Here is a 23,260-nt window from a genome sequence, read left to right on the forward strand (position 1 = left end):
CCCTGCCCATTACTGGAAAGACAGAGCTGGGCACAGACTCCTACCCCTGCCCCATGTGAGCAAGTATGGGACAGAAAGAAGAGTCTGAAAGAGGGGTGGCAGAAACTGGAGGGGGAGTGGGGGCTCCAGGAGAGGTGTCAAGGAAAGCTGCATGTAAGAGGGGACATGGGAGATGGGGTTTTAAAGCATGAGTAGGAGTTTGACACAATTGACAAGCAGCTCATTGGGCTCAGTGAGGGCTCAGAGATGACTCACCCCTGCCCTTTCCATGGGAAGCACACCTCCCCGGTTCCCCAACCCCTGGATATCTGTTACCTCTCCACCTCTCATTCTCCCATTCCATCTATCCGAAGATCCTTTCTCCAGGGTTCAAGTCCTAGCCGGTGGTCTTGGGTGAGTCCCTTGGGTCTCAGTTTCCTTGTCTGTAAAAAGGGGGAACCAGCACGCAGCGGGGAGTCAACAATGAGACAGTGCGGCTCTGAGGGTGGGGAGAGTGCAGTTTGTTGGTATCTAGGTGGGGAGCTGTGAGGGTGGTAGGATCCTGGCGCAGGGGCAGGGGGGTCAGGTAGACGCCTTGTGGGTCCTGCTGGGGTATGGGAGTCAGTGGGACCCACGGCGCGGTGGAGAATGGCATCGGGAAGGGTGCTCAAGCCTGTCCCCTGGCCCCCACCCTAGCCTATGGTGGTCAGTGGCTGCCAGCAACATGCCCATGGTTCTCCTTGCCATGCCCAGCCTCTGGTGCTTGGCCAAGGAGCCGCCAATGACTCTAGGGACACCATCTGCACTGGGAGGCCCTGGGATAGAGAAGTTGGATGTGACACCTGCCCGTGCCCACTCAGGCAAGCATGTTCGCAGGGCAGTGGCTGCCGGTGTTCTGAGGCGCGGGACCCCCAAACCTCCTAGTGTGCTGTCCGTCAGGGACAAGGGGGGCCAGCCGGCAGCTCTGCAGCCTCACCACCCCCACCCAGTCGAGCCCTCCAAGTGTGGTTGGGGCGCCGGAGGAGGCCCAGGCTTCCCTTCATAGATTTTAATTAATCCTGGCTTAAAATTAAATTCAGATTTTGCAAAACATCTGAGCACATTTGGAACAACTTGGGGATGTGTGTTTTCCTGTTCAGTGTAAGTTTTACACAATCTAGCTATGGATGAATATTTCCAGAGACATGAGCGTGGGGACTGAGGTGTGCGGGGCGTGGGGAGCGCGCCCCCCAGATTTGGAAGACCTCATGCAGAAGAAGGTATAAATTGGTACCTTGTTAACTTTTCATACACATTACTAAAACTGTTCTCTTTTAGTTCTTTCAACATGGCTTAAAATTTAAAATCACGTGTGTGGTCAGGCTCATGTTTCTATTGGCCGACGCTGTTCTGGACCCTGGGCCAAGTCCAGATTCCAGGTTTGGTTTGGTTTGGTTTTTTGGGGGATGGCTCTTGAGCTAACAATTTTGGGGGGGGTACATTTTTAAGTGGTTGAAAAGAATCCTCTTCTGCAGCATGTGGAAATCCTACAATATTAAAGTGTCAGCTTCGAGACACAGTTTTACTGCCACCCCGCTGTGCTCGTTCGTTTACAGCTGCCTTCATGCAAACCCGTCCTGAGCGGAGCTCTCTCTGGGCTGCCAGGCTGAGAATACGGGCTTTTGGCCTTTTACAGAAAATAGTTTGCCCACCTGGGTTCTAGACACTCAACCTCCCAGAACCCAAGAAATCCAGACTCAGACATCCCCAAACTCAGAATCCTGGAGCCTGGAAGCTTAGGACATTATAATTTTCGAAACTTCGCCTGAGGACCTCAGATTTATGGGATTACACAATTCTGTATAATCCTTTGGCCTCGGTGCCCCCACTTGCAGCCTGGCTTCAAATCCCAACTCCCCACTGGGCTGTGTGATTTCATGCAGCAAAGACACTTGGCGTCTCCAGGCCTCCTCTCCCCATCTGGAAAGCTCCTTGCAGCCCCTGGGTTTGCTGTCAGCATGAAACGGGTTAATTTGTCAAGCACTTGCAGTACCACAGGGTTATCTAAGATAAGGGTTGTCCAGTCAACACACGTCAGTATCTTAGGAATTCTGGCCTCGTTGGGAACCTGGCAAGGAAGTCTGGGACCCCTGCAGCCGCCCTCTGCCCATAACCCCCAGGGACTCACTCATTCCCCCAGGACTGACCCCTGAGGAGACTGCAGGGGATGTGGAATGATGCAGGACTCAGGGGGAAGGGGGCGTCGGTCCCCCAGGTACTCTGGGGTGGGACCTCGGTGATGCCTGTGGGGCAGGAGGCCACAGTTGGAGGACCTGGGGTTACAGGGCCCCCCAGAGCCTCAGCCTCAGGTACTGGGTTGGGGGCTGGGCCTGGGGTCCTGGTGGCAAACAATCATCTCAGGACACCTGCAGGCAGAACAAGCCCAATGCAGACAACAACAAAACAGTAACAGTAACAACAGCATCTCAGAGGAGGGAGTGGGGAGCCTGTGAAATCAGGTCAGGAGCCTCCCTTGCTCAAAATCGGCCCTGCTCTCCGAGGCCCCTCCCCTGAGATGTCCTCCAGGACCCCTCCCACTGCTGGGTGAACTCCCCACCACACTGGCCTTCTCACCGTGCCCCAGTCCCGTCTCAGGGCCTTTGCCCTGGCTGTGCCCTCTGCTGATGCTCCGTCTGCCTGGCTCCTTCTCTGCCCTCCCCCCTGCTGGAGGGGGGCCTCCAAGCTTGGAGGGCCAGCTTCTCGTGAGCCTCCCTGAACCCCCCAATTAACTCTCAACCCGCCCCAGACCGGCTTCCCGCCCCCTGGCCACCAGCACACCTCAGACGCCTAGCAGCCGTGCCTACAGCACCCTGGGACACCCAGCCCAGCTTCTCACTTCCCCGACGGTCCCCAGAAGCGTGGGTGTGGTGTGGCATTTGGTCCTATTCTATCGCTTTGGGCTGAGACTTCCAACTCTCCTTGGCCATTTTTCTTTCTTCGTGAGGGTGGCTTTCCAAGGAGGTCAGCAGTCGTCCACTTGCTTCGGCGGCCCTGAGTTTCTGCCACACGGCGGGGACCTCTAGACAGCGCGGCAGCCTCAGGGGGCCATTTCAGTGTAAATTATACGCATAAAAATAAATGGCTACATTTCACATGCTGGAGGCCTTGGACCTCGCTGGACAGATGAGCACCTGGCAATGCCACCCCCCCACCCCAAGCGAGGCTGGGTTTAGGCTGGGTTTACCCTCCAGGTCAGAGGGACATCTGCCTGCCTCTCTGTTGGGAAAGACAATTTTTTCCTCCCTTTGCAGGTAACAAGTGATTTGGGAGTACTCCAATAATTTCAAGAGTGTGCATATATTGAGCTCTATGCCAGGCCCAGCTCTATGTGCAGGGCACTCTATGAAACAGGAAGAGAATGATCTCAGCCTCCCTCCTGGTCGCGGTGGAGTGGGACACCATCTGCGCGGCCATCTTCTGGGTGTGCGGCTCCCAGGATCACAAAACCTGGCGGGTGGATGTGGAAGGTTCTCTCAGCTCCCTGCTCACAGCTGAAAGGTCTCCTCCCTCTCTGACCACCTCCCGCATATCCTGGACTTTCGCGGAGGCCCGGTCGGCCGGCCTCACAGTGGGATGCTCGCCCTCAGGACCCAGACCACACATCAGTCCCCCTGCGGGTCCTTGAGCTCTGTGCGGGCTCAGGCCCTGGGGCACCCGGAGCCGCCTTCCCCATTTGCAGCCGGCCTGGTGTCCACTGTCTTTGGCCAGGGCAGCCGCTCAGGCGCCCTCATGCCGTGCTTCCAGCCTCCCCCTCCGCCTGTCCTTCCTGTTGCAGCAGGGAGCGTGGCCGGGAAGCACCGGGCATACAGCAGGCACTCAGTGAATGTTCACCCGTTATTTCTTGGGCGGTTGAGCCGCCTTTGGAGGATGACAGAAGGAGGGCGCACGTGGAGTGTGCTGGGCCGTGCGCTGCCCGGCGGGAGGGCGGGGGAGTGGGCAGGCACACGTCTGGGCCCAGCCGCAGTCAGGAGGACCGCATGCCTGCGGGTCCAAGAGCTCCTGCCTGAGTCGCCGGGACCGTTCCGGGACCAGGTCCGCCCTGTTCGGGGTCCCGCATTGTCCACGCTCTCGTCCCCTCGCGGACGAAGCTTGCGCGGGTGGCAGGTGGCAGATGCTCACCGGAGCCGCGCCCGGCCCGGAGTCCGCAGGTCGGGGAGGAGGGCGACGGCAGGTGCGCCTCCTGAGCGACCCAGGTCACGGAAGGAAAACCCAGCGCTTGCTGGGAGGGCGAGGGCGAAGCGCGGAGCGCGGCGCGGCCCTCACACCGTCCTTCCCTCGCGCGCAGCCAGGAGGCGCTCTCTGGACGTTGGCGGCCACCCCCCGTCGCGTTGAGCGGGGCTGTGGAGCAAAATATGGAACGCTTCACGAATTTGCGTGTCATCCTTGCGCAGGGGCCATGCTAATCTTCTCTGTATCGTTCCAATTTTAGTATATGTGCTGCCGAAGCGAGCACGACCCAGAGGCGCCGTACAGGGCTATTTAAAGTTCAAAACTAAAATCACTTTACAGTTAGGCCGCGTTGTGTACCTGCACTCTCCATGCTTTTCCTAAGCTTCCAGGTAAATGACTATCTCCTACCGTCACGCTTGCCTGGCGTGTCTCTGATCACAGTAAAGCCCTAGATGTTGACTCATTTAATCGCAAGTGCGGCTTCGCCACCGCGAAGGCTTGTGGGGGATGATATGCAAAAGAGACCCGGACGAGACGCAGCCTCGCCCCGAGCCGGGGAGGGGGCGGGGCCGCTTTGGGCCGGCCGCCGCCATCCCAGCGTTCCCCGCGAGCGCAGGGGAGCCGCTCTTGCCGCCGCGGCGACTCGCTGGCGTCAGCAGGCCGCGGAGGCGGAAGATGGCGGCGGCGGCGGCGGCCGGGCGTCGGTGAGCAGCGCGGCCGCGGCGAGAACGGCCGATGGCGGCCGGGAGGCGCCCTCGGGGAACCGCGGGCCGCTAGGGCGCGACGGTGGGCGGCATGTCGGAGCACGCGGCGCCCGGGGCCCCCGGGCCCGCACCCGGGCCCCACGGCGGCGGCGGCGGCGGCGGCGGCGGCGGCCCGGTCCCCGCGCGCGGGCCTCGCACCCCCAACCTCAACCCCAACCCTCTCATCAACGTGCGCGACCGGCTCTTCCACGCGCTCTTCTTCAAGATGGCTGTCACCTATTCGCGGCTGTTCCCGCCGGCCTTCCGCCGTCTCTTCGAGTTCTTCGTGCTGCTCAAGGTGACCGAGGCCCCGACCCCTGACTCCTGACCCTTGACCCCAGGTCCGCGACCTGGGACCCCGCCCCCGCCGGGGCGGCGACCCCCTCTCGCCCAGGTCCCTTAATCTTGCCGTTGGTGGCTCCTGGTCCCGACGCCAGAAGCTCACTCGCGGCCGTCCCCAGGCTGCGCCCCTGGCCTCCGCCTTCCCCGGGTCCCTCACCTCTGGAGGCTGGAGCCCGGGAGCCCGGCTCAGACCTGCCAGGGGCCTCCTCCCAGCCCCGCGACCCCGGGCCGTGCTGCCTGGGGTCCCCAGTCCTGGCCCAGACCTACCGCCAGTCCTGGGCTCCCCCAAATCCCGGGAATTCCAGACTCCGCTCTCCGCCCTCCCCCGCCCAGGACACACCCCATGCCCACTTCACTGCACTGGCCGCCGCTCCCCGTTTCTGCCTGTACCTGCCCCTTTCTTTTCTTGGGGCTCTCCCCGTCCTTAGGATCTCCCACCCAAGCCCCTCCACTGAGCCTCTCGGGGGCATGTGACCTGGCTGAGGACCCCTCGCCGGGGTGAGTGTCCGAGTTAGAGCCTGCTCTGCTGCCCTGGCAAGGGGCCTTGTGCGAACCCACGGGGGGCACGGAAGTGTCAGCCCAGACCACAGCTCAGGGAGGACTGGCCCTGGTCGAGGTTCTTCTCAGAAGGGGTCTCCCACGATCGCTGCAGCTCTTCAGGAAGGTTGTGGGTTCCTGAGCAGAGTGGTGGTCCAGGTCGGCAGATGGCCTTTTGCTTCCCGTCGGAGTGCTCCCACGCTAGGGCTGGAGATGCTCAGATCACCAAGTGAGCTTTGGGCGCCTCGTCTGCGGAGAGGGGGTTGATGCTGGCGTTCGAGGCGCCGGGGGTGCTGGCCAGGGCAGGTTGGTCAGGAGCCGGAGGCACTTTGGGGTTTGGTGGAAGGAGTGCGGACTTGGTTGTTGGTTCTGGCCTGCCACAGTCTACGGGAAACGCACTGGTCCCTTGTCGCACAGCGAGCCTTCCTGCTCCCCCCTCCCCACAGCCCCCCAGAGCATCACGGGTTCCCTGCGGAGGATTCCTGAATTGGGCTCCTGGGTGTGTGGACAGAAGTCCGCGTGTGGGCATGATTTCCTGGGTAGAGGAAGCACTGCCTTCCTCAGATGGTGAGAGGGGGTCAGCCTCTGCTGAGAGCCTCAGTTCTGACCCGCCACTTCCTGACTTGGGAGCAGATGGTGTGTTTGGGCCAACCTGGCACACAGATGACCCTGGCGTAGGTCGTCAAGTGTCCTGGAGGCTCTCAGACTCCTGAGCTCTCCTCTTTGGACCAGGGTGCTGGGCTGAGTGACCGTGGGCTGACGCCTGGAGACCTCGTGTACCTCATGAATCTGCCCAACCCCTGGTGTCTTGTTTCGCTCATCTGCACAGTGAGGCCCGGGCCCGGCTGATCTGTGAGGCTGCTGCAGGTTCCAGAAGGCTGCTTGTCTTTGCTTCCTGCCCGCCCAGCTTCCGGTGCTCTCACGGCAGAGATGGAGTCCCTTTGTGGACTTGCTCCTGGCTGTCTCTCTCTCTCTCTTTTTTTTTTTTTTTAAAGATTTTATTTATTTATTTATTTGACAGAGAGAGAGAGAGCACAGGTAGGCAGAGAGGCAGGCAGAGGGAGAGGGAGAAGCAGGCTCCCCGCTGAGCAGGGAGCCTGAACGCGGGGCTCGACCCCAGGACCCTGGGATCATGACCAGAGCCGAAGGCAGCCGCTTAACCAACTGAGCCACCCAGGCGCCCCTGGCTGTCTCTTCCTGTGGTCCCTGTTCTGCTAAGCTCACGGCTGTGAGGCAGCCCAGCACCCCCCCCGACCCCCCACTGGGCCGGCCTGTGGGGGGCAAGAGGCAGTGAGTGGCTGGGGCCCATGTTCCGGCAGCCCTGGGCTTCCGCCTCTGCTGGTTTTCCTGGCATCGAAGCCAGACCAGGACCTCCCGAGTCCTGGAGCAGCGGGCACTAGGTGCCCCAGCCTGTCCAGTTGGACTCTGAACCTTGGGCAGCCACGGAGCAATGCCTGCAGGGTAACGGGGGGGCTCTGATATTCATTGCCTTTGCCACCCCCCCATGAATGGAGGTGACCCTCGGGGTCACTGTGATGTGTGATAGGTGTGTGGAGTGCCCCAGGGTCCTTGCTGTGAATGGGTCCCTGAACACATTGTCCTTGCCACCTCCTGCCTGGTTCTGGACACAGCCCTGAGAGGGCAGACCAGGAGGGAGGGAGAGAGTGGGGCATGGGGTGAGACAGTGGCTAGGTGAGGCAAGGTCTGTGTGCGATCAGGCAGCCTCAGGCCTCAGCAGAGGCAGCCAGAAATGCGGCTGCAAAGGCACTGGCCGGTCAGCAAGGCCAGTGGGGCTGGGTGTGTGGGGTCACGTGGAGTGGCAGAGACTGGGGGGCTGTGGGACCTCCTGCAGGGCCAGCTGCTGTCTTGCCTGGGCAGATGTGGGTGTGATAGGTCTTTGGAGGCACCAAAGCTGTGTCTGCCCCCTTGTTCCTAACGGGGAAGCTGAGGCCCAGATTAGGGCAGGCCTTGTCAGGTAGGATAGGGAGCTCCCCGCTTCGTCAAGGGCGACAGACCTGAGGCCTTAGGGCGGGAGGAAGATGCTGGTGGGGGACCCCCTCGAGGAGTCCCGGAGAGGGCAGCAGGGTGACCCTGGGGACTTGGGCCACTCTGGGGTCACACATATTGGTGCCACCGGCCCCCTCTCGTTTCATGTGCTCTTCCTTGGCAGGACAGGTGGCTTCTCTCCCTTGGGATCCAGCTTCCCCTGTCCAGCGTGTCCTCTGGGTTCAATTCCCAGCACTATCTCTCCGGGCCCTGTGGCCTCTGGTTAGGTTGTCTCATCTGCAAACTGGGGTGGTGGCAGACACGTGTGTCCCCGGGAGAAGTGCCTGGACAGCCCCTGGCGCCGGGCCACACTGCATGTTCAGCCCTTTGTGTGAGATCTTGGTACATCAGGCAGCCAGTCCTTTTGGTCCAGGGCGGGCAGTGTGCTTGGCGCCTGGGCCTGGAAAATGTGGCCAGGAGCTTAGCACAGGGCATAGCCGTCTGGTCTCCTCCTGCGGCTGCTTTGGGTCCCAGTTCTCCCATCTCCGGCTTGGCAGTCTTGGGGAGAGGGGCTGGGGTCCTGAGGGGCACTGGGTGGGCCGGTCTGTGGGAGGCTCTGCGGGCACGCGGGGCCTCAGCCGGCCTTCCACGCTGCCACCCCAGGCAGGGGTTCCAGCTCTGCTTGCAGCTTCAGCGTCTGTCGTCCGTGACTGACCTGAGCGGCACCCTCATCGCTGTCCGGCAGGGGCGCTTATGGCTGCAGGCAAAGGAAGTACAGTTGATGCTGGCCCAAGAGAGGAGGCTTTGGAGCAACACATCTGCAGGGGCGGGGTGGGCTCCCGGCTTCAGGCGGGGCTGGGCCCCGGATTGCGGCAGCATGCTCAGACATGGAGCTGCTGCGTCCCCCTCTGGTCCCAGCCCCTGTGGCCGGGCCAGGATGGGAGTGCACACTCTGCTGCCCAGTCTGCAAGGCAGGCGGTCCACGGCTGGTGCTGGCAGCCCGTGTGGGGCTCCTGGCGTCCCTGCCACTGGCCATGCGGCCATGGGTTGCAGGCGTGTTGAAGGCTGCACTGGCCCATCTGAGGAAAGGCAGCCCCTGAACACCCACTTTTCCCAGAACAGTGATGGGCGTCACATCGGGCCAGCTGGGCCCTCTTCCCAAGGGTTGGGGCTGTGGGTGATAGGTGGGCGTGTTGCCCAAGACGCAGCATCCAGTCTGGGGGACTGACACTTGGCCAAAGGCCCCATGAGTAACACAACCATCTTGGGGCGCCTGGGTGGCTCAGTTGTTAAACGTCTGCCTTCGGTTCAGGTCATGATCCCAGGGTCCTGGGGTCAAGCCCCCGCATCGGGCTCTCTGCTCAGCGGGAAGCCTGCTTTTCCCGCTTCCACTCCCCCTGCTTGTGTTCCCTCTCTAGCTGTCTCTTTGTCAAATAAACGAATAAAGTCTTAAAAAACAAACAAACAAACAAAAATGCAACCATCAGACAGAGACGTGGGCTTCCGGGGGAGGGGGTGGCCCTTTTGATGCTCCTACTTCAAGGCAGTCAAAAGGTGCTGTTGGTGGGGTGTTGTAGGGCAAAGTCTCACCTGACACCAGCCCTCCTTCCTGCAATGGTGACCAGGGGCCAGGTCACTCTGGCCCCACCCATCCATGCCAGGAGCACGCCCAGTGCCCCCTGGGGGCAGGAGCCCATTTTACAGATGGAGGGGACATGCCTCCAAGAGGCGCAGCACGCTGGCCCTGCCAGCCCAGGAGGGGTGCAGAGGGCGCCAGGCCGGGCACGGGAGGCTGTTTGTAGCCGGTGAGGTCAGGGGTGCTCGGAGGACAAGGCAGAGCGTGAGGCTGCTGGGCAGGCCTGAGCCCAGTCTGACCCGTGCCCCGGTGAGGGTCCTGCACGTGGCCGAGAGGGCAACCCCCTCTTCCTCAGGGCTGTCCCGGGACTTGCCGTGGACCCGGGCTTCTCCACTGACCGTCTCCTGCCCCGCAGGCGCTCTTCGTGCTCTTCGTCCTGGCCTACATCCACATTGCCTTCTCGCGCTCGCCCATCAACTGCCTGGAGCACGTGCGGGACAAGTGGCCGCGGGAGGGCATCCTGCGCGTGGAGGTCCAGCACAACTCGAGCCGCGCGCCCGTCTTCCTGCAGTTCTGTGATGGCGGCCGCCGCGGCAGCTTCCCTGGCCTGGCTATGGAGCCAGGCAGCCCAGAGCCGGAGGAGGAAGAGGAGGAGAAGCTGACTGTGGACATGTTCGGGAATGCGTCCATCAGGGTGAGCGGGCCAGGCGTGCTGTGCGTGGGGGTGCCTGGAGAGCCGGTGCTTCATCTGGTCGCGGGCCGCTGGCTCCCCCTGGCCTGCTCCTGCTGGTGGGGCCTTGGGGGGCGGGGACTGTGCTGGAAGACTCAGGGCCTCGGGCCATTTCCCAGCCCTAGTGGAAAAGGATTGGCCCATTTCTGGGGGCACCAAGGGCAGAGACCGCTGAGGAGGCGGCCTCTGGTGGCATTGGGCCAAGAGCTTGAAGCTGGTCCTAGCTGTCCTAGATGGAACCGCTGCCTGTGGGGTGGGGGATGCCCTGTCACCGGAGACGTGCGGGTGGATGCCGGCACTGGCAGAGGTCAGGTGGGTGTGGGGGGCCCACAGCTGCACGGGAAGGACCTGCTGAAGTAGTTAGAGCCTGGGGTCCTGTGGTTGGTGCAGACCTGGCCAGGCAGTCCTGGCTTCAGGATGCAGACCCTTCCCTAGAGATGGCCACTTAGGGGAGTGTGGTGTTGGGGTGGGGGTCTTTGGGAGGTTATAGGTCAGAGGCCTTCCAGCCCCGGAGGTGGAGGGCATCCCAGCGGAGGCTGGGGGGGGGGGTCACAGCAGCCAGGGGTGGGGTGCATGTCCTTGCAGTCAGCAGAGGAGCTGGGCCTCTGGGCCAGGCCGCTGATGCCCTTCTTCTTGGCACTCCGCAGTTCGAGCTGGACATTGAGCCCAAGGTGTTGAAGCCACCGGGGGCTGCTGAGGCCCCGAATGACAGCCAGGAGCTCCCCTTCCCAGAGACACCCACGAAAGGTACACACCGTGGGCCCCTGGCCGGCTCAGTCAGGGGAGCGGGCGACTCTTGATCTCGGGGTTGTGAATTCGAGACCTGTGTTGGGTGTGGAGATTTCTTTCCTTCCTCTCTCCTTTCTTTCCTTTCTAGGTTTTTATTTCTTTCTTTACTTATTTGAGAGAGCGAGTGAGAACGAACACGCGCACAAGTAGGAGAGGCAGAGGGAGAAAGACAAGCAGACTCCCCACTGAGCGTGGGGCTCAGTCCCAGGACCCCGAGATTGTGACCCAAGTCGGAGCCAGACACTTGGCCGATTAAGCCACCAGGCGCCTTGGGCAGAGAGATTTCTTACAAAATAAAACCTTCTCCCTTCTCTGGGAGCCTCCTCTGTGAGCGGCAGGAGGCAGGCAGGGGTCCTGGGGGCGTGGGTGGTGCCTGCCAGGAGGGGTCACCCAGCCCTCTCAGGGAAGAGGCCTGGAGCGGGGCTCCGAGGCTCACAGGGCTCGTCCCCACAGTGTGGCCGCAGGACGAGTACGTCGTGGAGTACTCCCTGGAGTATGGCTTTCTACGGCTGTCACAGGCCACACGACAGCGGCTCAGCATCCCCGTCATGGTGGTCACCCTGGGTGAGTGGCCCCAGAGCGAGGAGCCAGGCAGTGGGGCTGTCCGGCTCTAGGGGCTCCCGGGAGGGTGCCTGGGGGCGGCCCGGAAGCACTTGGGTCCGAGGTCCTGGGGCCGTGTCCACTCTCCAGCCGCAAGAAGCTTCCTCCCTCCGCGGCATCCTGGGGCATCGGGGTCACAGCATTGCTCGGGTGGGGGCCCTGGCCGGACACTCCGTTGTCTGCCTGCCCGCAGACCCTTCACGAGACCAGTGCTTTGGGGACCGCTTCAGCCGCCTGCTGCTGGCCGAGTTCCTGGGCTACGACGACATTCTCATGTCCAGTGTCAAGGGCCTGGCCGAGAACGAGGAGAACAAGGGTTCGGCGGGCCCCGGCACCAGGTGGGGGCGGGGTGTGGAGCAGTGGCTGGGCAGGTGCTCATGGCCTCCCCCCCTACCTCTGAGCAGGCTTCCTTCGCAACGTGGTGTCCGGAGAGCACTACCGTTTCGTGAGCATGTGGATGGCCCGCACGTCCTACCTGGCCGCCTTCGTCATCATGGTCATCTTCGTGAGTGCCGCGGGGGTGGGCTGGCGGGGCGGGGCGGGCACCGGGGCAGCCCCTCCCTGAGCCACCTCCCCGGCCCTCGTTTGCAGACCCTCAGCGTTTCCATGCTGCTCAGATACTCCCACCACCAGATTTTTGTCTTCATTGGTGAGTCTGCCTGCTGGCCGGCCGGGTGGGAGGGGTGGGCTCCGCCCCAGACCCCCACTGCCCCCTGCCCACCCCGACCCAGACGCCGGGCACCTCACCTGGTCTGCCCGCCTGCCACTCTCTGCCCGCAGTGGACCTGCTGCAGATGCTGGAGATGAACATGGCCATTGCCTTCCCTGCGGCGCCGCTGCTCACTGTCATCCTGGCCCTCGTGGGTGAGGACTTCTCCCTCCCTCCCTCCCTCCCTCCTCCCTCCCTGCCCACCCGCCCGCCCGGCCCAACTGCCCGGCCTCCCCGCAGGGATGGAGGCCATCATGTCTGAGTTTTTCAACGACACCACCACGGCCTTCTACATCATCCTCATCGTCTGGCTGGCCGACCAGTACGATGCTATTTGCTGCCACACGAACACCAGCAAGAGGCACTGGCTGCGGTGAGCACCCCGGGTCCGCGGGGGGCGGGGTGGGGTCCGCGGGTGGCGCCTCACTGTGCTACCTGCAGGTTCTTCTATCTGTACCACTTCGCCTTCTACGCCTACCACTACCGCTTCAACGGCCAGTACAGCAGCCTGGCCCTGGTCACCTCCTGGCTCTTCATCCAGGTGAGGGTCTCGCCTCGCTCCCCGGAGGGGCGTCCAGCCTGTGCAGGGTTCCGTGGAGGCCGGGGTTCTGGCTCTGGCTGGCCTGACTCAGCCCTCCCCCGCCCCCCCCGCAGCATTCCATGATCTACTTCTTCCACCACTATGAGCTACCCGCCATTCTGCAGCAGATCCGAATCCAGGAGATGCTGCTACAGACCCCACCGCTGGGCCCCGGGGCCCCCACGGCGCTTCCGGATGACCTGAACAACAATGGGGGCGCCCCGGCCGCCACCCCTGACCCTGCTGGCCAGCCCCCCGCCCTGGGCCCCAGTTTGCCGGGCACTAGTGGGGGCCCTGGGCCCGTGGCTGAGGCACCCAGCTCTCTGGTGGCCGCAGCAGCCTCGGTGGCCGCAGCGGCCAGCAGTGACCTGGGCTGGATGGCAGAGACAGCCGCCATGATCACAGACGCCTCCTTCCTGTCTGGCCTCAGTGCCTCCCTCTTGGAACGGCGGCCCGCTGGTCCGCTGAGCCCTGGTGGAGGGCTCCCCCGAGCTCCCCAGGACAGTGCCCCTTCCATCAACTCCCTGGCGCATGACACAGCGCCCCCAGTTGCCGGGGTGAGTGGGCCCAGCCCCACACCCACAGCCCCAGTGGACCCACCCCCGGAGGTCGGTTCCTGAGCCTTGGGCAGCTGACCGCCCCATCCCTGGCCATGTAGGCCCACTGGGTATGACCAGGCTGGAGCCCTCGGGTGTCGGGTAGGCTGTCCTGGTGGTTCTTGGGACCGCCCAGCCTGTCTTGGGTGGTGTCGTGGTCCGTCAGGTTTGCCCAGAGTGGGGCTTCTCTTCCTGTGGGGGGCCTGCCGGAGGCCTGTCCCTGCTACGTTAGTGGTGGGCCCCCCAGCCAGTGAATAGAGGGCAGGCCAAAGGGGGGGGTGTGTGGGGGCTCCGTGGAAGGTTCTGGAAAGGGCTGGTGAACTGTGTGGAGTGAGCTGTCCCTCAGTAGCAGAGCTGGACAGGGCTCTAATAAGGTGAATGCAGGTGGGGGCCGCCCTCGCTGTCCCGGCCTGCTCAGCTGGTGCTCCATCATGCTCAGTGCCTTTTCCACGGCCTCTGACCCCAGGTGTGTGTACCAGGGCCGGGGTCCCGGGAGGGCAGAGTTCATGCCTCGGGCTCGGAGATGAGGTATAGAGGCGCCAACATGGAAGGCAGTGGCCGGGTGTGGGGGTCCAGCCCTGCTGGGGTGGGAGTGGGGCAGGGCTGGTGGCCAAACTAAATCACTCGGTGAGGAACGCAGAAGAGCGCTCATTCCATTCTATTTAATTGCAGTGTACAAAATTGTGTTTGTATATAGAATAAACTGTTGACAGCGGCGGGTCAAGCGTCTGTGTGCGCAGGCAGGGAGGGGCCTCGGTGCCACCTCCTCCCGGGCTTGGGTGCAGGCTGGGGCAGGGGCCCAGGGGTGGGGGCCGCCCTGGGCTGAGTGCAGGCGGGCAGGGTGGGGCCCTTGGAGCGGGGCAGGCGCCGCATCCCCTGGGTTGGGTCACCCGGCGACGGCAGGTGCTTCGGAGCAGGGGCAATCCCCCAGCCGGGCCAGGAGCTCTCCTCGCCGCACCAGGGCCTGGCGCAGCTGCTCCCGCGCACTCTGGATGCGTTGCTCCAGCTGCTCCAGCTCGCCGGGACCTGCAGGGCCGGAGGGCGGCACGGCCGGCAGGCGGCCCCTGGGACAGAGCCAGACTGGGCGCTCTGGCAGCCCCACCACCTCCGCGTCAGGCGCTCCAGCCGCCTCTGTGGGCTCCGGTAGGAAGCGCACGCGGTGCTCCCTCGCCGTGGCCTGGCGCACCCGTGTCCCGCTCACTGCGCCCGCAGAGGCCGCCCCTGTGTCCTGCTGTGGCTCAAGAGCCCTGGGGACGTGAGGTGGAAGGGGCTGGGTCAGTGTCCTCACAGCCACTCTGCCTCTGGGGTCAGATCACGGCGGTGTGGAGCTGCCCTGTCCTGCGCGGGAGGTCTGGTGTCAGAGCCGGAGGGTGGGAGTGGGGGGCGGGGTTGGGGGAACACCTTTACCTGGGCTCTGGCTCCTCCTGTCCTTCTGGCGGCTCTGTGTTGAGGGCGCGGTGGATTCTCTGTAAGCCCAGACAGAGGCTTTGTCGGGGTCACAGGAGGCTGCCCGGGCCCACCCGCTGGGCACCGGCCCCTCACCTGGCTCGTGTGCAGCCAGTACTGCAGCTTGCTGCCCCTGCGGATGCGCGGGAGCGCCAGGTGGTAGAAGACGTGCTCGCCCAGGGAGCTGAGCAGAGCGCTGCCGAGCCCCAGGCAGAGCAGCACAAAGAGTCCCGAGAAGTGGGAGACGCCCACCTGCAGTGTCTGGGGGTGACACGTGGGCACAAACCCTTCACGGGCGGGGCCCGACCCGTGGGGAGCCCTGGCTGGGGGTGCGACCCAGACTGGCCCAGAGAGGAGCCTGGGGCGGCGGAGCTGGATTGGGAGGCTGGCCTTCCACGTTGGGAGCCAGGTTTCCCAGGGAACGTGAGCTGGGGTTTCCTAGGAGGAGGAGGGGTGCACACGTCTGGGCAATGAGCAGGGGGCTGACCACCTCCCTTGAGGCCCATGCAGGCTCAGGGCCCCCCATGCCCAACCCCCACCCGGGACCTGGGCCCTCCCCCACCTCTGTGACGGCGAGGACGCGCTTCCCACAAGGCACCATCTTGTACCACTTGTCGTGCAGCAAGTCGATGAAACCGGAGGACTTGTAGCGGCTGATGAACTCGGACAGGTTGGAGGTGAGGGGCGAGTTCTGAGGGAGTCCGATGCCGTAGCCTGGGGGGGGGGCCAGGGATATGGGATTGCGGCCAGGCTGGACACAGCCCCAGAGGAGCCGCCCCAGGGCCGCCCGCCCCAGAGCCCCCTCACCCTCCATGGCGAAGGGCTTGCCCACGGTCAGCAGTTTACAGTCGGCGTCGATGGAGACCTCGTAGTCTAGGAGCGACTTATCCATGATGAAGGCGTTGAGCTTGGGGGACTCGCTCCTGCGGGGTCGCGCAGCGGGGTGAGGGGCCCCCGCCCGCCCCCGGGCGCCCGGCCCCGCCGGCCCCGCCCCTCTCCCCGGCCGGGCCTCACGTGAGCATGGCCACGCCGTGGGGCGTGCTGGGCGCGCTGTGGCGCCGCGTGTGCGCGTACACATCGGGGAAGCTCTTCTTGATGTAGACCTCGGCGCTGCTCTCCCACACGGTGCCCACGCGGAAGCCCTGGGCCGGGTGGTGCAGCTGCGGGGGCGCTGCTCGTTAGCCCGGGGCGCTCGGCCCTGCAGCTCCCCCGCGCGCCCTGCGGGGCGCAGCCTCCTGGGGCTGCCCGCCGCCCCGGCTCTCACCCAGCTTCTCCCGCAGCCGGCCCGAGTGGGGCCGGATCGCCTGGCGGCCCTTCTGGGCGCTGTGGGGGTTCAGCCGCACCGCTGCCCCACCCACTCGGCGCCAGGAGCTCCCCAGTCGAGGCGGCACGCGACAGGGCCCACTGTCCCCGGGGCGGGATTACCTGGCGAGAGCCGCTGTTCTAAAGGCCCACGTGGCCCTCTCCACGCGGACCTGGCCCTGAACCCCCGATCTCCTCCACGGCTCCCCCGCGGTATTGCGGGAGTCCCTCCGAAGCGGGGCCCCTACACCTGGCCTCCTGGGCCTTCCTGCCCCAGTCGAGTGGGCCCGGTACTTCCTCTTCTCTCCTGGTGTCTCCGGGAACCCGCCCGCTGCCCAGCCCTCCTGGGCCAGGCCCCTCTGCCCTGGCCTCCCAGGATGAGGGAGTGGTTACACTGACCCGTGCCTGCTGATGTGGTACAGCACTCCCAAAAAGCCAGACCTGGATTGGAGCTTCTAGAGCTGTGCCGTCTGGAACCCTCTGATGAGGAGACACTCTGCTTGTGCTGTTCCCAAGTGGCTGTTGAGCACTTACACTTAATGTAACGTTGAAAGCAGCCACGTGTGGTGAGTGGCTAGTGCATTGGACAGCACTGGGTCTAGGTTTTATTACCAGTTTACAAACGATATGGGGCCTAGGGTGCGGCAGAACAGGCTAAGCACCCTCCCAGGACACAGTCAGCCAGATCCAAACAGTGGGAGCTGCTACTGGACAAAAACTTCCCCAGCAGTCAAATTTCCAGGACACAGTAAGTGGGGAGGAAATCTATCTGCAGTGTGTGCGTGTTTAGGACCCAGATTCAAACAAACCATGGGCGGGGGGCGGGGCGGTAAGACAACTGGGAAAAAGGGACCCTGATGTGTGCGAAAGCTTCCAGAGTATTTATGGTGAAATGACAAGTGATCCAGTGGCACACCTCTGCTCTGCTCACAGCCCTCCAGAGCTCCAGGGGGGAAGTTCTGTCTCAGAAGGAACTGCCTTAGACACCCTGCAGGATGTGCCCCATGCCACCTCCTCCCACTCTGCTCCTGCCCCGGGGCCTTTGGACCTGCTGTGCCTTCTCTCCCAACATTCCTCCTTGACAGCTACATAAAAGTCCCTTGAATGCCACCCCCCTCCCAGAGGAATTCCTTGCCCCCATCTGAGAAGATGTCCGTCCCTGTGTTGCCACTCTGCCCTGTTTTCTCTCTGACACTGTATGGCCAACTCACACACCATCCGGATTGCTTATCTTGATTCTTGACACCTCCCCCTGCAGTATGGAGATCTTCGCCTGTTTTGTCCCAGCTGGGCCCCCGATGCCTGGCACACACCAAGCACTCAATAAATGTTTTCAGGAGCAGGCAGCCGCACGCGGCTGCATCTTGGGAGGGGAACTGGGTGAGTGGGCGACCTCCCAGCTTTGACCTCCAGGCCCCACAGCTGCCCACCTTGGGGTCATGGATTCCTGACAGCTCCAGGAAAGTCTTGTCCCCGACCATGACGGCGGCCAGGTTGGCGGTGTAGCTGGACAGCACTAGCAGGCAGAAGACGGCCCACAGGTTCATGAGGAGGCGCCCCGTGGGGCACTTGGGCGTCTTGCTGGAGACGGTGCGTCCGAAGAGGATGGCATAGCAGAGGTTGAGGGCCAAAGAGTAGGAGAACACGGTGGCCCGGTTCCGGCCACGGGGCGTGAGACCGTAGGGGCTGCGCCACTCATACAGCGTGAGGAAGAGCGCCGTGAGGTGCAGGGCGGCAAAGACGCCCAGCCACATGGACCAGTGCAGCGGCCACGTGAAGGCGCCGATGGGCGAGGCCGCGTCCCGGGCCCGCACCATGATGCCCAGGCTGGTGGAGAAGAAGGGGCTGCTGAAGTCCACCACCTGGGAGCGTGCCGAGTTGATGCTGAAGCTGGTGACGGCCATGTGGGCCCTGCCGGCCAGCAGGTCACCCACCAGGCCGGTCCAGCTCGAAGTCGAAGGGCGTGTCCTCCGCCAGGCGCTCCAGCAGGTCAATGCAGTAGCCGTAGCAGCACTTGCGGAGGGCGCGTGGCGCTGAGCCGTTGGCCAGTGCGGCGAACGGCGCGTCCAGGGTGGCCGAGTCATTGGTGCCGGGGGCCAGGCACAGCTGCCCCGCGGGGCACTGTCCGTCCTCATCCGGCTCCTGGGCAAACACGAACGGATGCTCCACCAGCGTCACCACGCGCAGCCTGGGCCGGGCTCTGGCTCCCGGGGAGGGCGGGGGCTGTGCGGCCGCACCTCCCAGCTCTGACTCCAGCCGTCCGGCCCGCCAGCTGCCCATGGTGGCCCAGGCCGGGGCACCCCGCGGGTCCCGGCGCAAGCTCCACACTCGCAGGTACCGGGAGATGTGCACCTGGGAGGAGCCGGTCACCCACACAGGCCCGGTGCGGCCCCGGAAGGACGTGTTGGCCAGGAACCTGGGGGGTGGGCGGGGAGCAGGGGGAGCGGGGGGCCAGTGCCAGGCAGCCAAGAGTGGGGGGTGGGGGGCAGGAGCCCTCCAGCCAAGCTCAGCCCCCGCTGGGCTCGCCTCTAGCACACGGCTGGGCACCACAGTGGATGCCGTGGTGCTCCCCCCACCAGATCCTTGGCCAGCCGGGCACCCACGCCAGGAAGGCAGTGACGAAGCCTCTGGCCCAGAGCCAACAACTTCCATCTTGAAACGCCCGGTGAAGCCGCCAGGCGCTGGGATGCCGTTCGCCCTGCAGGGCTCCCGTGGGGTCCGGTGGGAGCTTGCCCTTGCCCGCCTCCCCTGCCTCCTTCCCCTGCCCTCCTGTCTCTCTCAGAGCACCCTGAGCCCCTCACCCGAGCCCCCTCCTCTGGCTCTGCTTCCGCCAGAGACGAACCCGCTTCCTGGTGAGGGGGCAACGCCTGGTATACATCAAGTGTCCAATAATGGTGCTTTCATGACTCACAGGCAGAGGCGACCAGATGTGGGGCCCGGGCACCCCCCTCCGCACACACCTGGACCCTCACTTACCGTGCCAAGAAGCGGCCCGAGGACTCAGGCCCAGCTGGTTGCGGGTCGTTGCAGCTGGCCGTGGTGAGCAGGAGGGCACGCTCCGGCTCCGCCTGGGCAGCGCTACCCAGGGCTCGCACCACCAGCTCCACAGCGTCCTGAACGGTGGCCTCCAGCGGGGGTCGGCCCACCTCGCCCAGGGCCAGTAGCCCCAGGGGCAGGCCCTCCGTGGGCAGCACGTCAGCCGACAGGGGCGTGCCCAGCAGCCAGTGGGGCCCGGGGGGCACGGCCTGCAGCACCTGCCGCGCACGGGCTGGGCCACAGCCCAGGAGCACAGCCGCTGGGGCTGGGGCCGAGCCCCCAGGGGGGGCCCCCAGGGGGGCCAGGCGTGCCTGCAGCCCCGCGTCGTCCGCGTCTGGCCGACTCAGGTCCAGCACCAGCTTTGGGGCCCTGCCAGCCCGGGCTGTCCAGAGGGCCACCAGGCCAGCAGGGTCCCGCACGCGGCAGAGCACCAGGCTGACGTCCTCCCTGGCGTGTGCCCGCACCACAGCGACCAACACGTCAAGCAGCGTCTCCAGGGGGCTGGCCCAGTCCAGCTGCAGGTGGAACGGGTTCTGGCGGGGTGGTGGGGTCACAGTTAGGGCTGGAGACCTGTGACCCACCATACCCTTCTCACCCCCATCAGTAGGTGGTCAGTAAATAGACGTCGCCTTCAAAACTGGATGGCATGCCTGCCTCCTCCAGCCCACCCCTGCTCTAAACCCTCTTTGTCTCCCCACTGCGATCAGCACAAAGCCCAGCCTCCTTGGCCTGACATTCAGGGCCTCCTCTCCTGGCTCCAGCCACCCTGGTAGTGCCCCGCTTTGAGGCTTTTTGCAATGCCCAGCTAGAATCCCTTTTTCTATGCCAGCCAACTCCTATACATCCTTCAAAACCCAGCTCCATCGCCCCTCCTCTATTCAGACTTCCCTGGCAAGCCAGGGTTTTGAGGGGCCCCTCTGTGCCCAGTGGCACCCGGAAAGTTCTGCTGGATTTGCTTCTAGCCTGTGAAGGACGAGGCAGACTGCCGGACCTCTAAGGTGTTGCACAGGTAGGGACAGGGTGCAGAGGGCTGGGGCTGCTGCTTAATCCCTCCCACAAGACGGACAGTTACACCTGCAGGGGCTCAGTTCCTGGGGGCGGCAGCAGAGGGCGCCACAGGCCTGGGTTTGGGTCCTGCATCTTTTCCCACAAGGTGGAGGCAAGGGGCGGGGCACGGGCCTTGACACAGGGACAACGGGGTTAGCGAGACCCCAGGCCTCCTCTAGGGTCCGCGTCTCCCCTCCCTGAGGAGAAGGAAGCCCTGGAGGGGGCTTCGAGGTGGAGTCGGAGGGCGGGAGGCCCCTACCAGACCCATATCCCTCCAGGGGGCCCCTCCCTGCTGTCCTGGGAAGGGGGTCTTTCCCGGGGACGCCACGGGACACCCAGAGCCCTGTCAGTCACCCTTTTCTCCTCCTTATGCCATTTTCTACTTATTCGGGCCCAAATCCAGGCCCCGGGGGTGGAATCAAGGAGAGAATAAACTCCAAAGATGCGGAGCGTGGGGGGGATGGAAGGGTTTGAGTGACAGCCCGCCCGGAGGAGGCTGGGAAGATCCTCAAGCAGCAGACCCCCGAACTGCACCCCCCGGAGATGAAGCAGGGACGGCCTGGGGCCCTGCTTGGTGGGGACTGGGAGACGCCCTGGGACCGGGGAAGGGGCCCTGCTCCACATGGGGATGGCTCCCCCGGCCGTAAGTAGACGGTGGCCAGATTCCATCACCGAGGCCCAGGAAAGGGGTCTGCACGGGAGGCGCGCCCGGGAGGGGGCCTCGTGTGGGTTTCACAACCCCGGGCCCAGAAGCATCTCACGGGGTCCCGCCGCCGGTCCTGGGTTCCCTCGCTCTGGGGGCGTCCGGGGTCCAGGGGTCCAGGTCCCGCGAGCCGCCCCGGGGACTCCTTTCGGCTGGAGTCCTGGGCAACCCCCGAGCGGGGGCAGGGGTCGGGGGGCTCCTGTATCCGCGATCCAGAAGTCCGGGTCCCGTGCGCCCCCGCGACTCTGGCGTCGGGCCCCCAGCCCCCGCGCCCCGGGGCGTCCCGGGGCCTCCCTCACCCGGATCCCGGGCATCCCCGCGTACCGGGGCCCCGAGGGGCGCGCGCGCCTCCCGCCGCAGCACGCTGAGCACGGGGGTCTCGGTGGCGGCCGCCAGGAAGTGCAGCTGCAGCAGCTCGGGCCGCGCCTCCGGGAAGGCCAGCACGGCCGCCACGCCCGGGGCCTCCAGGGCCTGGCACAGGGCGCGGGCCAGCGAGGCGGGGTCGCGGGCAGGGGGCGCGACGGCCACCAGCTCCAGGCTCAGGTTGTGCGGCAGCCGCGGCGCCAGGGCGGCCCGGGCCAGGGCGGCGCGAACGCGGGCGCGGGCGGCGGGCGCGCGGGGCAGGAGAACGCCCAGGCGCACCGAGCCCCCCAGGCGAGCCAGGACGCCGCACGGCTGCGGGTGGCCCCCGGCGGGGCCCGGCCCCAGCGCCAGCGCCAGCGCCAGGCAGAGCCACAGCGCCCGCACAAACTCCATCCCAAAGTTGCCGGCGGCGCGGCGGGGCGGAGCCGCGGGTGCCAGCGCGCAGGAGGCGGATCTCCGCCCGGCCCAGCAGCTCGCTGTCCCGCCCCGCGGCGCCTCCCTCCCGGCACGCCCCGGCGACCTGCGGCGACCTCGACCCTCCCGGCCCCCCCCCCCGATGTCAGCAACCCACTAGGGAGGAGTGGGACCCACTCCCCAGGGCAGGAAACTGAGGCTCATATGGCCACACCGCGCGGGCGTGGGTTTGGGGTGTGGCACCGGACCACTGCTCTTGCCAGCTCCCTGCCCGGTGAGTTATCTGCCCATTCTACGGATGAGAAAACCGAGGCTTAGCACCAGGAAGAGATTTTGTGTCAAAATCGGTCCCCACATTCATCCCTGTTCCACTCCAGGACCCTCCATGCCCCCTCCAGCCTGAGAACATGGCCCATTGCTGTCAGGGAAACTGAGGCCCAGGAGGCGTCAGTTTGCCTCCTTGGTCACACAGCAGTACCGCCCACCTCCAGGTCTACCTAAACCAACCCATCTGAGTGTGCTCTAACGGGTGCACCCTGGGGAAACAGGTAGATCGTGTCTGATGGGAACCTGTAGGGTAGATCTGCCTTCCCATTGCTCGCAGGTAACTTGGAGTGGAGAACTCCTCCTCACCCTCCAGGACCCGGTACCAAAAGCCCCTGCTCTGAGAAACACTTCCTGCTTGTCCCCCAGAACTTCCTCCCCACCCTCCCCCTGCCTACATTATCACATGCCATCAAATTTTTGTTGGCTCTTCTGCTTTCTCACTTAGTGGCCATCCTCCCCCACTCAACTGTGGGAGGGCAGGAGTGGGTCTGGCTTGTTAATGCTGTCTCCAATGCTTGCACACAGTAGGCACTCTATAATTGCTCGTTGCTTGAGCTCAGACAAGGGCACTGTCCGCTGCTCCAGAAGCTTCGGCAGCTCCTGCCATCTACCATTCCCAAAGCCTTCTCTTGTGTTCTCTCGCCCTGGATGACCGGGCTTCTTCCTGTGGCCCTGGTATGCAGCAGGTCCTCGATGACCACTGGCTGAGGCAAGCCCAGCAGTGCCCTGCACGGACTTCCCTCCTCCTGTCCGCCCCAGAGGGGAGCAGCGGAGAAAACCAAGGCGGTCCCAAGATGCCTCCAGGCCCAGGGCAGCCGCTCTGGCACAGAACGTTCCCGGGCTAATGAGTGAACGTCCACTCGGTGGATTTGTCACACACACAACTGTCTCCTTTTGGAAGCCAGCATTGGAGAGGCAGGGACAGAACTCCATCCGATGAATAAAAATGCCAACTGCCAGACAACAGCAGGGATCACAGTTTGGGGTGAGTCATGGCTGGGTTCTGGCTGCCGAGGCCACAACATCCAGCCACCTGGCCAGGCATCCCAGGACGGGGAGGGTCCCCGATCGCTAGCCCCTCCCCACCTGAGGCCACCGTCCTGCCAGCGGCCCCTTGCACCAGGGAGCCCGGCCACGTGCCCTGGTCCTGGCCGAGTCCTCAGGGAGCACCCGGGTCTCATCCCACCCTGCGGTGACGTCCCTCTGACAGCAGGACTCCTCAGAATTGGGGACCCGTCTGGCTTGG

The 23,260-nt window shown here is 64.4% G+C and overlaps 2 protein-coding genes and 1 non-coding gene across 3 annotated transcripts; 1 reads left to right on the forward strand and 2 right to left on the reverse strand.

The window, feature by feature from the left end:
• Positions 1-4,364: 4,364 nt before the first annotated feature.
• Positions 4,365-4,471, reverse strand: LOC112815486 (U6 spliceosomal RNA). Its single transcript, XR_003205997.1, has one exon. It is a non-coding gene; the product is annotated as a U6 spliceosomal RNA (small nuclear RNA).
• Positions 4,472-4,851: 380 nt separating this feature from the next.
• On the forward strand, positions 4,852-14,092 carry TMEM259 (transmembrane protein 259). Its single transcript, XM_025861175.2, has 11 exons — positions 4,852-5,229; positions 9,788-10,066; positions 10,750-10,849; positions 11,345-11,455; positions 11,685-11,807; positions 11,896-11,996; positions 12,083-12,140; positions 12,272-12,355; positions 12,441-12,573; positions 12,642-12,741; positions 12,855-14,092. The coding sequence occupies exons 1-11, from the start codon at positions 4,984-4,986 to the stop codon at positions 13,398-13,400; spliced, it is 1,881 nt and encodes a 626-aa protein (XP_025716960.1). The 5' UTR covers positions 4,852-4,983; the 3' UTR covers positions 13,401-14,092.
• GRIN3B (glutamate ionotropic receptor NMDA type subunit 3B) lies at positions 14,093-21,666 on the reverse strand. Its single transcript, XM_073887299.1, is given in 10 exon segments — positions 14,093-14,623; positions 14,784-14,842; positions 14,919-15,083; positions 15,385-15,536; positions 15,630-15,745; positions 15,837-15,982; positions 17,555-18,071; positions 18,073-18,540; positions 19,101-19,693; positions 21,235-21,666. Coding segments are annotated over 10 exon segments (3,009 nt in total). The 3' UTR covers positions 14,093-14,262.
• Positions 21,667-23,260: the final 1,594 nt, after the last annotated feature.

Source organism: Callorhinus ursinus, unplaced genomic scaffold (genome assembly GCF_003265705.2).
Source record: "Callorhinus ursinus isolate GAN/ISIS: 27379988/994484 unplaced genomic scaffold, GSC_fseal_2.0 scaffold77, whole genome shotgun sequence".
In the NCBI taxonomy this organism is placed as follows: domain Eukaryota; kingdom Metazoa; phylum Chordata; class Mammalia; order Carnivora; family Otariidae; genus Callorhinus; species Callorhinus ursinus.